Genomic DNA, 13,878 nt, shown 5'->3' with positions numbered 1-13,878 from the left:
TTCTTTTCTTTTCTTTTTTTTTTTTGAGACGGAGTCTGGCTCTGTCGCCCAGGCTGGTGTGCGGTGGCCGGATCTCAGCTCACTGCAAGCTCCGCCTCCCCGGTTCACGCCATTCTCCTGCCTCCGCCTCCCAAGTAGCTGGGACTACAGGCGCCCGCCTCGTCGCCCGGCTAGTTTTTTTGTATTCTTTAGTAGAGACGGGGTTTCACCGTATTAGCCAGGATGGTCTCGATCTCCTGACCTTGTGATCCGCCCGTCTCGGCCTCCCAAAGTGCTGGGATTACAGGCTTGAGCCACCGCGCCCGGCCTCTTTTCTTTTTTTTTCTAGACTGAGTTTCACTCTTGTTGCCCAGGCTGGAGCGCAATGGTGTGATCAGGCTGCTCCCTGGTTATAAATTCTCACTTGCCCACACTGTACTTGGAGTTGAGCCCAATCTCTTCCCCACTGCAAGACCCTATTGCAGTGATCCCTATATCTGTCTCGACTGACCCCCGCCTTTGAATAAAGTCTTCCATGCCATCTTTAACAAGTGTCATTGAATAATTTTTTTCTTTTCTTTTTTTTAAGACAGAGTCTCGCTCTGTCACCCAGCCTGGAGTGCAGTGGCGCGATCTCAGCTCACTGCAACCCCCGCCTCCCGGGTTCAAGCGATTCTCCTGCCTCAGCCTACTGAGTAGCTGGGACTACAGGCACGCGCCACCATGCCCGGCTGATTTTTGTATTTTTAGTAGAGACGAGTTTCCCCATGTTGGCAAGGCTGGTCTCGAACTCCTGACCTCAAGTGATCCTCCTGCCTTGGCCTTGTAAAGTGCAGGGATTACAGGTGTGAGCCACCATGCCCAGTTGACCCCAGTGATTTTTAACATTCAACCCAGTGATTTTTCGCTCTGCCCTTTTGCCAGTCTTCATTCCTTGCTAAAACAGGCCATGTATCTTCTCCATTCTGGATGTAGGGATTCTAAACATTGCTGGTGAAAAGCAAGGACTCCCTGACAAATGCATGCTTTCTCAGCGGCATTGTGCTCCTAGTGTGGATTAGAAATTCATTCATTCATCCTTGTGGCCTTGCTGTCATATGGCCTACAACATTTCCTCAGTTTCCTATAGTATGCAACAAACTTTCAACTCCACCCCACTCCAATTTTACTAAATGGTCTCACCTACATCTATTTTGCACCTGTATATTTTGTATACATTTGTTTTTTCTTTGAGACAGAGTCTCACTCTGTTGCCCAGGCTGGAGTGCAGTAGTGCTATCTGGGCTCACTGCAACCTCTGCCTCCTGGTTCAAGTGATTCTCCTACCTCAGCTTCTTAAGTACTCGGGATTACAGGCACGTGCCACCATGCCCAGATAATTTTTGTATTTTTAGTAGAGACAGGGTTTCGCCATGTTGGCCAGGCTGGTCTTGAACTCCTGACCTCAAGTGATCTGCCCGCTTTGGCCTCCCAAAGTTCTGGGATTACAGGTGTGAGCCACTGTGCCAGGTTTTTGTTTTTTTTTTTTTTTTTTTTGAGACGGAGTCCCGCTCTGTCACCCAGGCTGGAGTGCAGTGGCCGGATCTCAGCTCACTGCAAGCTCTGCCTCCCGGGTTTATGCCATTCTCCTGCCTCAGCCTTCTGAATAGCTGGGACTACAGGCGCCCGCCACCTCGCCCGGCTAGTTTTTTGTATTTTTTAGTAGAGACGGGGTTTCACCATGTTAGCCAGGATGGTCTTGATCTCCTGACCTCGTGATCCACCCGTCTTGGCCTCCCAAAGTGCTGGGATTACAGGCTTGAGCCCCCGCGCCCGGCTTTTTTTTTTTTTTTTTTTTTTTGAAACAAGGTTTCACTCTGTCACCCAGGATCATGGCTCACTGTAGCCTCCACCTCATGGCCTCAAGGGATCCTCCTGCTTCAGCCTCCTGAGTAGTTGGGGCTACAGGCATGTACCACCATGCCCAGCTAATTTTGGTTTTAATCTTTGTAGAGATGAGGGTCTCCTGCATTTGCTTGTAACGGGCATCCAGAAGAACTTTGCACAGGGCCTTTGCACATGCTGTAACTCCCCTGGGAGTCAGCATTGCCTCCCTCGTTGTCTATATAAGGCCTCCCCATCCTCTGTATCTCAGCTGTCACTTTGTCATGGCAGCTTTTCTACGATCCCTCCTGATTTGCTTACTTGACACTCGTGGTTCATTCCTGAAACAATCTTCCCTTGGTTTTCAAACATCACATTCTCCTGATTTTTTTCCAAACTCTCCAGCTTGAGTTCAGCCTAATAAACTTGGCTATTTATTTATTTGAGACAGGCTCTTGCCCTGTCACCCAGGCTGGAGTGCAGTGGTACGATCATAGCTCACTACAGCCTCAAAATCCTGGGCTCAAGTGATCCGCTCACCTCAGCCTCCTGTGTAGCTGGGACTACAGGTGTGCACCACCACAACTGGCTATTTATTATGTTTTGTAGAGATGTGGTCTCCCTGTGTTGCCCAGGCTGGTCTTGAACTTCTGGACTCAAGTGATCTACCCACCTGAGCCTCCCAAAGTGCTGAGATTATAGGTGTGAGCCACTATGCTCAGCCAATTTCTGTTCTTTATAAATTACCAGGTCTCAGTAATTTTATGTAATAGTAATGTACTATTAACGTAGTACAAATGGACTAAGAAACTCACCGTAGTAAAAATACATTAAACTTGGTTATTTTATTTTTTAATTTTTATTATTATCATTTTTTTGATACAGAGTATCACTCTGTCACCCAGGCTGGAGTGCAGTGGCGTGAGCTCAGCTCACTGCAACCTCTGCTGCCTGGGTTAAAGCAGTTCTTCTCCTGCCTCAGCTTCCCAGGTAGCTGGGATTACAGGCACCCACCACCACACCCAGCTAATTTTTGTATTTTTAGTGGAGATGGGGTTTCGCCATGTTGGCCAGGCTGGTCTTGAACTCCTGACCTCAGGTGATCTGCCCGCCTCGGCCTCCCAAAGTTCTGAGATTACAGGCATGAGCCACTGCGCCCAGCCTAAAGTTGGTTATTTAATTAATTTATTTATTTTGAGATGGAGTTTTGTTCTTGTTGCCCAGGCTGGAGTGCCATGGCGTGATCTTGGCTCACTGCAACCTCTGCCTCCCAAATTCAAGCAATTCTCCTGCCTCAGTCTTCCGAGTAGCTGGGATTACAGGCATGCGCCACTACACCCAGCTAAATTTGTATTTTTAGTAGAGGTGGGGGGGGGGGTTTCTCCACGTTGGTCAGGCTGGTCTTGAACTCCTGACCTCAGGTGATCCGCCTGCCTTGGCCTCCCAAAGTGCTGGGATTACAGGCGTGAGCCACCATGCCTGGCCTTGGTTATTTTAAATACAGAAAATCCTCAAGGCTCCATTATAGATCCTTTTCTTTTCTTGTACTCTTTCCTTCTGTTATGGCTTTAGGTACCATTCAATTCCCATGACCTCTGACTTCTGAGTTAAACTTTGCATCTTCATGAGAATGTTTCAAAGGCAACTCAGCTGAGGCCAGGTTTGATAGCTCACACCTAAAATTCCAGCACTTTGGGAGGCAGAGGCAGGATGATTGCTTGAGGCCAGGATCTGGAGGTTGCAGTGAGCTATGACTGGGCCACTGCACTCCAGCCTGGGTGACGGCACAAGATCTCCTGTCCCAGTCTTTTTTTAAAAAAAAAAAAAGGCAATTCAGGCTGGGCACGGTGGCTCATGCCTACAATCCCAGCACTTTGGGAGGCCAAGGTGGGAGGATCACTTGAGGTCAGGAATTCGAAACCAGCTTGGCCAACATGGTGAAACCTGGTCTCTACTAAAAATACAAAAAATTAGCCCGGTGTGGTGGTGGGCGCTTGTAATGCGAACTCCTTGGAGGCTGAGGCAGAATTGCTTGAACCCTGGAGGTGAAGGTTGCAGTGAGCTGAGATTTTGCCACTATACTACAACCTGGGTGACAGAGCGAGACTCTGTCTCAAAGAAAAAAAAAAAAAAAAAAAAGGCAATTTGCTGAGCCTGACCTTCTTCCAGGTAGATGGCGCCACTAATTTCACAATCCAGAAACCCAGGACCCCTCCCTAAAAGCTCCTTCCCTAGCCCCCCTCTATGTAACCCAAAGCCTGTCTGTCCATGTCCATTTTACCTGCCATGTGTCTCTTTGGCCTGCCATTTCTCCTGTCTCTCCTGCCACTACCCTGTCTCATCTGCCATCACCCTTTGCCTGGACTACGACAATAGCTTCCTTGTTGGCTTCCCCCATCTACTCCGGCTCCACGCCGCTCTGTCCTCCATACTGCAACCAGAATGGTCTTTTCAGAATGCAAATCTCATTATGTCACCCCTTTGCCTAAAGCCAATCAGCCACTTTCCATTGTCTGCACAATTGAGTAGAACTTTTATTCTTAATTTTTTGTGAGGGAGGCTTGCTCCACTGCCCAGGTTGGAGTGCAGTGGCATGATCTTGGCTGCCTGCAACCTCTGCCTCCCAGGTTCAAGCAATTCTCGTGCCTCAGCCTCCCGAGTAGCTGGGATTACAGGCATACGCCGCCACACCCAGCTAATTTTTGTATTTTTAGTAGAGATGGGGTTTCACCATGTTGGCCAGGCCAGTCTTGAACTCCTGACCTCAAGTGATCCTCCGCGTTGGTCTCCCAAAGTTCTGGGATTACAGGCATGAGCCACTGTGCCCAGCCTAGTAGAGCTTTTAAAGGACAGTTCAAGATGCTTTTTTTTGGTTGTTTTTTTAAGACAATGTCTGGCTCTGTCACCCAGGCTGGAGTGTGCAGTGGCGCCATCATAGCTCACTGTAACCTCTGCCTCCTGGGCTCAAGCAATCCTCCTGCCTCAGTCTCCCAAGTACCTGGGACTACAGGCATGTGCCACCACACCCAGTTAATTTTTTGTATTTTTTGCAGTGATAGAGTTTCTCCACGTTGCCCAGGCTGGTCTTGAATTCTTGGACTCAAGTGATCCACCTGCTTGGGCCTCCTAAAGTGCTGGGATTACAGGCATGAGCCACCTCGCCTGGCCTATGCTTTAAATGGAGCAGGCTCACCTTGGCATTCTGCCACTGGAAGCAGAAAAGACCAGCTGCAGGCCAGTGTCCCCGTCTTTGGTATTTATCCAGATCACCTTCCCACTGAGCAAGGTGATCCCACTGGTTCTTTGATCTCCTTAGAGATGCTAGCTTCTGATCACCTGCCTCATTCTCTCCTTACATGATGAGTCATTGGGTCAATTTTCCTGCTTTCCAAGCCCAGCCTTTCCCAATCTGTGTCTCCCCTGTAGGTCCCCTGGCTTAACATACTGGCAGTATTAGGTTGCAGCCAATCGTGCTGTGGAAAGGTCGCTCTGCAGCCCAGCCCGGCTCTGTTAGCTCCCTCTGTCAATCCTCTGCTAGCTGTGACTGGCTTGCTCTGAGTCCCTTTATGACCAGTAGCTTCTGTCTCTGAGCAGAATTGGTCACATCTCATTTTAAGGTAACAGGTTAATTTGCATTGCAAGGGTGCAGAGGGAGGAGCCACAGCCTGAACCCCCAGATTTTATGAGACCTGATCTATATGATAGGTTTTTTTTTTTTTTAAATTAGTATACATTTTTAGACAGGGTCTCTGTCACCCAGGCTGGAGTGCAGTAGCACAATCATGGCTTACCACTGCCTCGACCTCCCCAGGGGCTCACGTGATTCTCCCATCTCACCCTCCCTAGAAGCTGGGGCTACAAATGCACACCACCATGCCCAGCTTTTTTTTTTTTTTTTTTTTGTATTTTTTTTTTTATAGAGACAGGGTTTTGTCATGTTGCCCAGGCTGGTCTCAAACGCCTTGCCTCAAGTGATCCTCCCGCCTTGGCCTCCCAAAGTGCTAGGATTACAGGCATGAGCCACCGCACCCAGCCTTTTTTTTTTTTTAAGAGACGGTCTTGTTCTGTTGCCCAGGGTGGAGTACAATGGTGTGATCACTGAAGTCTCAACCTTTTGGACTGAAGTGATCCTCCTGACTCAGCCTCCCAAGTAGCTGAGACTACGGGCATATGCTACCACGCCCAGTTAGTTTTGTTGTAGATGGGGTCTTGCTATGTTGCCCAGGCTGCTCTCAAACTCCTGTACTCAAGTGATCCTCCCACCACAGCCTCCCAAAGTGCTGGGATTACAGGCATGAGCCACCATGTCCAGTGTCAAACTAATATTTCTTTTCTTCCCCCTTTTTGTGGAGAACAGCATCTCACTATATTGTCCAGATAGGTCTCTTAACTCCTGGGCTCAAGCCATCCTCCTGCCTCTGCCTCCCTAAGAGCTAGGATTATAGGTGTGAGCCACCACACCCGGCTCAAACTAATATTTCTAAGACACATTCCCAAAGGTGTGGGGCTAAGTGGATTCCATGAACCCCAGCATACAAATGCAGGCTTCTCACCGGAACCTATACCTCGGAGCCACGCTGGCCGGTCAATCACCACCATGCTCCATTGCCAGGCGGAAATATTTATTTGAAAAATTGAAAACACAGATGCAATGTATTATACAAAGAAAGGTCTTAATACCATAATAAAAGTATTGTTGGAGGGAAACAGAAGCCAGTGGCCACCTGCCCTGGGAAGGTAGGCACTCAGTGAAAAATGAAATTCATTTCAAGGAACTACCCTACTGGAAACCCGGGGGAAAGGGTAAACACAGAAGAGAAGAAAAACAAACCCAACCCTACCCCTGCAAACCGAAATGTGAAAGAGTTTGTTATCAGTTTGAGACAATTGCATTATCACCAAGATGTAACCGAACCCCCTCGGTTTGCCCCTATGAGTGGTAATCAGTTTCATTTAGGGCCTTCAAACCTGAGGTAGTTGAGGGTCACCTGAAAGACATGTCTGGAAAAATCTACTCTCAGAATCGAACCCAACAGCATTGAATTGTTTCCTGTTGCTTTGGCTCCTGACAACACCATGGTGTGGTGCTGATCTTGTATTTGGTCTGGACCTGGGAGAAGAAGGAATTTGGCAGCAAACAACCGGCCTGGTTTGCTGCGTCGATGGCTGGCAGGTCCGTGGTGGTGTTTTTCTATGCTACAGGTGGTCCAGTCTCTGGAGGGCAAGGATGGCAGAGAGAGGGCAAAGCCAGTTTGCTTGGAAAGCCAGTGTTGGAGCTGGAGGCTTTCCCTGGCAGGACTTCCAGAGATTTGGAAAGGTGGTAGAAGGTAGCAAGATACTAACCAGTTATTAAAGACCAGGGTCAAGTGGAGCCAGGAGACCCCTCTAGACTAAGGAGCTAAAAGAGAGCTTCCAGCTGCAAGCTGAGAACTAGCTCCTCCACAGGGTCGAGGGACCAAAGCCAACTAATCTGACCAGAGCGACATGTACCTGTGATCCCTGTGTTACCTGGTGGCAGAAACCTTGGTGTCTGACTTGGTAGCTGGGATAGTTCCAAGAAAAGTTGCTCTAGACAGTGGTTCTTCCAGTCACTGGGTTAGAGGGACCCGTATTCTGGTGGGATTTTAGGGGTACTGCTATGGATGGCTGCATCAGCAAACAATCTAAACTAGTCTCATTTAAACTCCTTGCTCAGATATAAAATAACCCTGCCAAGGTAGCTCTTCTCTTCTGCTTCTTTCTCTCTCTCTCTCTCTTTTTTGAAACAGAGTCTCACTCTCTCACTCAGGCTGCAGTACAGCGATGTGATCTTGGCTCATTGCAACCTCCATCCCCCAGGTTCAAGCTTATTCTCCTGCCTCAGCCTCCCCAGTAGCTGGGATTACAGGTGCCCACCACCACACCTGGCTAATTTTTGTATTTTTAGTAGAGATGGGGTTTCACCATGGTGGCCAGGCTAGTATTGAACTCCTGACCTCAGGTGATCCACCTACCCTGCCTCCCAAAGTGTTGGGACTACAGGAGTGAGGCACCACGTCCGGCCTCTTTCTCTTACGTAAACAAACATCTTTTCTCTAGAGGCCTTAGGGCACTGTCCTACAAACTTAAGTAACAGATGCTGTTTTTCAACTTCTTGTTGATCCTAAGCCATTATTTTGTTACTGTCCCATCTTGTCATGACCCATTTACACTCACCCAAGACTTGTCACTAGTGATGCTCAGTGACTCATTTAAAAGGCTGGCAGGTTCATTTTTAGCTTAAGATGTGATTCCCGTTTTAATCCAAGGTGTGTCACTAAATACCTCTTCATCTTCATTTTTAGAAGAGTCACAATAGGAAAATTTGATTTTGTCTAGAGAATGGGGTAGCCGTTCTAATCTGAGCTATTACGAAAGTAATTATGTGACATCTGACAGTTACTTCCTCATGTGACACTGACTTAGCCTCTGCTTCTGTTTAAGTGCTTTCTTAACCGTTATGACTCAGGCTAAGTCAATGAAGGTTTTAAACATTTCTGTGGCTTTAAAAACAAACAATTTTTTGTTTGTTTTTAAAGAGATGGAGTCTCACTCTGTCGCTCAGGCTGGAGTGCAGTGGTGCAATCATGGCTCATTGCAGCCTCAAACTCCTGGGCTGGGCTCGGACAGAGAATCTTTTTTTGTGTGTGTGTGACAGGGTCTCACTCTGTCACCCAGGCTGGAGTGCAGTGGCACAGTCAGGGCTGACTGCAGCCTCGACTTCCCAAGCTCAAGCAGTTCTCCTACCTCAGCTCCCCAACTAGCCGAGACTACAGGCATGTGCACCATCATGTCCGGCTAATTTTGTTTTTGAGTTTTAGTAGAGACGAGGTCTCACTATGATGCCCAGCCTGGTCTCAAACTCCTGAGCTCAAGCAATCCTCCCGCCTTGGCCTCCTAAAGTGCTGGGAATACAGGCGTGAGCCACTGTGCTCAGCTGGGCAGAGAATCTTAATTTGATCCAGTACACTAGACTTTTTGCCCCATTTGTAATTTGTTTTTTGGTTTTGTTTGAGACGGAGTTTCGCTCTTGTTGCCCAGGCTGGAGTACAATGGCGTGATCTCAGCTCACTGCAACCTCTGCCTCCGGGGTTCAGGAGATTCTCCTGTCTCAGCCTCCTGAGTAGCTGGGATTACAGGCACCCGCCACTATGTTTGGCTAATTTTTGGTATTTTTAGTAGAGACGGGGTTTCACCACATTAGCCAGCTGGTCTTGAACTCCTGACCTCAGGTGATCCACCTGCCTTGGCCTCTCAAAGTGCTGGGATTACAGGCGTAAGCCACGGGTACAGTGGTGCCTGGCCGCCCCATTGGTAATTTAAAACGTATGAGTTGGAATGGCTGAGATCTAGAAGTGAGGACTAGCTACTTTTGGAAATGTTGACCCGCATCAAGAACACACTGATTGGTTTAGTTGCCACAACTGGGACAGGGAAGCCACGCACCATTCCTTCTGAGCCTTGAATCAAAAAAAATACTAAGCAGAAAGCAGCATTCAACATAAGACTGCCCAATTTCTGGTGCTAATACTTCCTTAGCCCAGTATGGAGGCCACACCTCTGAGTATGGTCATCTGAGGTCCTGGGAGAGAGTTTTTTGAATGTCCCACTTAGAAAATGCACAGAGAGGGAGTTAGGGAGGGGGGTGGGCTAGGGAGATGGGGGTTGGTTCACAGTGATCAAACAGAAGTCTCACAACCCGTCATGTAGCAAAACCTAGCAATGTTCTGTTGGGGCAGATCCTGGGAAGTGCATGATGGCTACCACCAATGAGTTGCTATAGATAAAGAAGGAAGACGCTGTTTTTCCAAGATCAGAAGGTCACTTAAATGCTGGGGTCCATCTAGAACAGGAAAAGTGCTGTTGGGCTGCCCATCCCTGGCAAACTGTTCATGTGCCCTCTGTCCTCATCCTGTCCACAGGGCAGCGAGAGCCTGGGGTGTATGGCTGAAAGGAGTTAGAGCCGCTGGCTCTGTCCTTTCTCATTTTCTCTGACTCAAGAGCTCCGAATGATCTCCTTGCTTTGGGATCCAAGTCAGTAACAGTCCAGCACCTTGGCCTTGCTTCTGATTCTTGAAGGCTGATGTAGCCGGGCAGAAAGATAAGCCTTGCTATAGTCACACCTGAAGTCCTGATTGCTCCAAGCATCTCTTTGTAGGCTGTTGCTGCTTAAGGGAGGTTAGTAATAAATACTAAGGGTAGCAAACCAAGAATAGGGTTCTTTCCTGATGGGAGCAATTGCGTCTGATCTTCCGGGTTTGTCAATTGCGTAGAAGGTGGAACGGTCTTCCTATTCAAGAGGATGCCAAGGCAGACGTCTGCAGAAAGGAGTTGGGAATCGCTCCCATGCTCCCTCTCTGGGCCAAGGGAGATGGCCCACTTGACACAGACCATTCATGGACAGTTCATTCCGGCGGGGAAGTAGTGTTGATCTCACCAGCTCCATTCAAGCATGTGATAAAAGTTTTTGAGCCTGGTCACAGGAACGCCTGAGAAACGTGTCCTATGAAGACCTGGGCTGTGTGAACCCTCTTGTCCCTCTTTCTGTTGTCTTCTCCCTTGTGAAGGTGGACAGAGGCTTTCCGCTGGGGTTCAGCTTTAGGAGGGAAAGGCACTCACTCTCCTTCTGCCTTTTGAGGAAAGCTGTCACTCAGCAGCTCCGCCTGACCCTGGAGCATGGACTGGGTGGGCCAGCACTTGCTCAGCGTGGAGGCGGAAGTGGAGCACCGAGAGGCCTGGACAGCACCATCGCCGGAGCTGCCACAGTGGGGGGCCCTGGAGACTCAGCTCCAGGGGTGTGCCCTTTGGGAGAGTTGGCTATGTGAGTGAAACTTAAAAAAAAAAAAAAATACAACCAAAAAACCCAACCAACCACCATAAGAAGCAGTGGAAATCCATGGCACTGCCCAAAGAGGGGGAGAATGGCCTTGGCATTCACAGCCAGGACACTCCTGCTGTCCTTCTGACTCTGCAGATTTCAGGGTAGTGTCCTGGTTTGGAATCCATCAGCCCTCTGATGCTCACAAGTTTGTGCAAATGATGAAACTGAAAAGACTGAGAAGAAAACAGAAAAGAAAAGGCATAAGATCTTCCCTCTCCAAGCTGTCAACGAACAACAAGCAGCCCCTCTATTAAGGATACCCATTGTTGTGGGGGTCAAATAGTCAGCAGGACTGGATGGAAGTCCTCTCTGTTGAGTGGCCCTGTCCCCCACCACCCCTCTTTGTACCTAGGCTTGCTCATGGGCAGCACTGGCCAGCCTGGATGCTAACTAGGGAGGCAGGGAAAGAACAGAGATGACCATGAGTCCAAACAGAAAGGGTGTCGCTATGGAGGGAGTCTTTGGAAGTGTCATGCAGGTCCTCAGCATTGGGTAATGGCAGTGGTGTGGCTGCCCCTGGGACTCCAAGGATTTGGCCTGTGGCTGGGAAAATGACACACACGAGATAGGTAACAAGGATTTACACTGACATATGGGGTATCGGTTTGGCTCTATTCTTTTTCGGTTACCGCTTCTTGCAGTGTAGGTGGAGATGCCTCTGTTCCTAAAAGACAATGATAATTTATGTTGCAAAGCACTTCATGCATGCATACACTCACTTAACCAAAAAACCTGCCACCATGGGGGCTCAAAAATACATAATAATTATAACCATGGTGTAATCACCTAGTCCCCGAGTTTGGTGTCTAGGAATGACTAGGATCTGTCTATAGTTGGTGCCCAGAGTCTGTCAAATCCCATAACAGTCAACAATCTTGGCTGTGATCAAGTTGACTGCTTTCGACATGCAGACAGCAACATATAGACTCAAGGTGATGGATGGCAAGTCTCTGGGCTGGCAGGCTGAATGTGACTCCATGCCACTCCATTTCTCAGCACCTGATCCCTTCTATCTTTTGGCAATTGTTGCCCTTCACTGGCTCTAGATAGTCAGAATCTTGTAATTCACTTATCCCTGTCTGCCAGATCTCCACTGACCACTATTCTTTCGTTTTTCAAGTCTCTGCTGGCCAGAAACGAAATTCCCAGGGAGTTGGCAAGGCTAGCTGGGCCTGGGAAGGAATGGCAGTGAGTGAGTTATGATCAATGTTTAGGTCTTAAAAGGTGACAGCAAAGGCTTTTAATTCACCATAATTTCACCCAGAGTTAGACTTAAAGGTTATTTACAACAGAATAGAAAACAGGTTCCATGAAGAGAGAAGAGAAGGAAGAAGCCACCGATCTGGTGGGTTCCTTGTTCTGTTCCATTCTAGGGGAAGGCCCTGTCACACAGCTTCCCCTCCCTGCTGTGGGTTAGTGCCCGTCCTTGGAGTCAGCTCACCTTCTTCCCAGCCCTCAGCAACACCAGCAAGCTCGTAGTGCTTTTTCCGAAGCTCTCCCAGTTTTTGACGTTCCTTCTGCAATTCATTTTCTAGCTCTAGCACCCTAACCTGCAAGGAAAGTAAGTGGGATTTTCTTTTGATCAACTCTCTGAGATTTAATTTTTATGTATATTTTTTTATAGAGATGGGGTCTTGCTCTGCTGCCCAGGCTGGTAGTGAACTCCTGGCCTTAGGACATCCTCCTGTCTTGGCCTCCCAAAGTGCTGAGATTACAGGCATGAAACACCATGCCCAGCCTACATCTATCTTATTTTGATTACCCCCTTTCTGCTGCATTGTGAATTCCTCTTCTTCCGTATTATTCACCCTGTTTCCATACTTTATCTAGTCCTCAATTTCTGTTCTCTTTTGCTCTAATTTTCCATTCTCCCATTTATCTACCAATCCCAGTAGCTCTTATGTTTTACTCACTGTGATCCTCTACTGGAAGTGAATGATGATTTACAAATACCTAAATGGGAGGTGGGCTTATCTTCTGTTCCTCTGATAAATCACTATCTAAAAAACAACTCTAATGTTTAGCCTAACTGTATGGTGAGTTCCAATCTAGTTGTAACCCTTCTTCAATTCCGGTTCCCTGGAAACACAGGTAGGAACCAAGTATGATGGTTCTGATATCTTTCAGGTATTTGTGCAACTTAGGCTTATTACTGCTACAGGAAAAAGCATGGACAATCTTACTAAAGGAAAAGGTGATCTTGCCTAGCTCTACTTCTCATTAATGTAATTTATTTTATTTCTTAATTCAAGGAATATTTGCTGGCCAGGCACAGTGGCTCATGCCTGTAATCCCAGCACTTTGGGAGGCCAACGTGGGTGGATCACTTAAGGTCAGGAGTTCAAGACTAGCCTGACCAACATGATGAAACCCCATCTCTACTAAAAATATACAAAATTAGCCAGGTGTGGTGGTGCATGCCTGTAATCCCAGCTATTTGGGAAGTTGAGGCAGGAGAATTGCTTGAATCCAGGAGGCAGAGGTTGCAGTGAGCCAAGATCACACCATTGCACTCCAGCCTGAGCAACAAGAGCGAAATTCCATCTCAAAAAAAAAAAAACATAAAAAAACCACGAATATTTGCTGAGCACTGATCATGTCCCTGCTTACCTTATAAAGGGAAAAGACAAATGAAGAAGAAAGATCAGATTGCAAAGAAATGACACAGGGAGATGTGATAAAGCCTAAGAATAGTCAGCCAGGTCTATTCTCAGAAAGTCATTTTTCAGCTTATGTGGCCTTAAGAGCTCAGCTGCCTGGAGACCTGGAGAATAATATTCCAGGCAGAAGAAACAGCCAGAGCAAAGGCTCTAAAGCAAGACAGATCTGGAGGTGTTGGGAGAAGGAAGGAAGTTGTATATGAGACATATGATAGAGGGGTAGGGTTGCAGGATGAAGTTGAGAACCAGGCAAGGATCATTTTTTAACCAGGCTCATGACCTGATGAGGAGCTTGGATGTTGTACATGCAATGAAAAGCCACTGGGAGGATTTAAGCAGAGAGGGGACATCCTGAGATTTACATTTCTAAACTATCACATGGGGAATGAATGGACTGTAGAGGGTCAAGAGTAGAAGCAACTAGACCCAGTGAAGTGGTTCCTTTTTTGTTTTGAAACAACTTTTTATTATGGAAAA

General features: G+C 47.7%; 1 protein-coding gene across 4 annotated transcripts in view; it reads right to left on the bottom strand.

Annotated features, from left to right (window-relative positions):
* Positions 1 to 8,721: 8,721 nt before the first annotated feature.
* The window catches only part of HIP1 (huntingtin interacting protein 1), a 216,169-nt gene continuing 211,012 nt past the window's right edge, over positions 8,722 to 13,878 (bottom strand). For 3 of the 4 annotated variants that reach the window (XM_017857668.1, XM_017857671.1, XM_017857670.1), the window contains exons 30-31: positions 12,183 to 12,291; positions 8,722 to 11,405 (exon numbers count right to left, since the gene is read on the bottom strand). In XM_017857668.1, the coding sequence (XP_017713157.1) occupies positions 11,353 to 11,405; positions 12,183 to 12,291 (162 nt within the window). In that variant the 3' untranslated portion in view covers positions 8,722 to 11,352. The remainder of the gene's footprint in view (positions 11,406 to 12,182; positions 12,292 to 13,878) is intronic. The other variant, XM_017857669.1, reaches the window with a different exon arrangement.

The sequence above is a fragment of the Rhinopithecus bieti genome, unplaced genomic scaffold, assembly GCF_001698545.2.
Source record: "Rhinopithecus bieti isolate Rb0 unplaced genomic scaffold, ASM169854v2 scaffold_42772, whole genome shotgun sequence".
NCBI lineage: Eukaryota > Metazoa > Chordata > Mammalia > Primates > Cercopithecidae > Rhinopithecus > Rhinopithecus bieti.
Note: the sequence above shows the minus strand (reverse complement) of the source record. Positions and strands in the feature narration are given on the sequence as shown.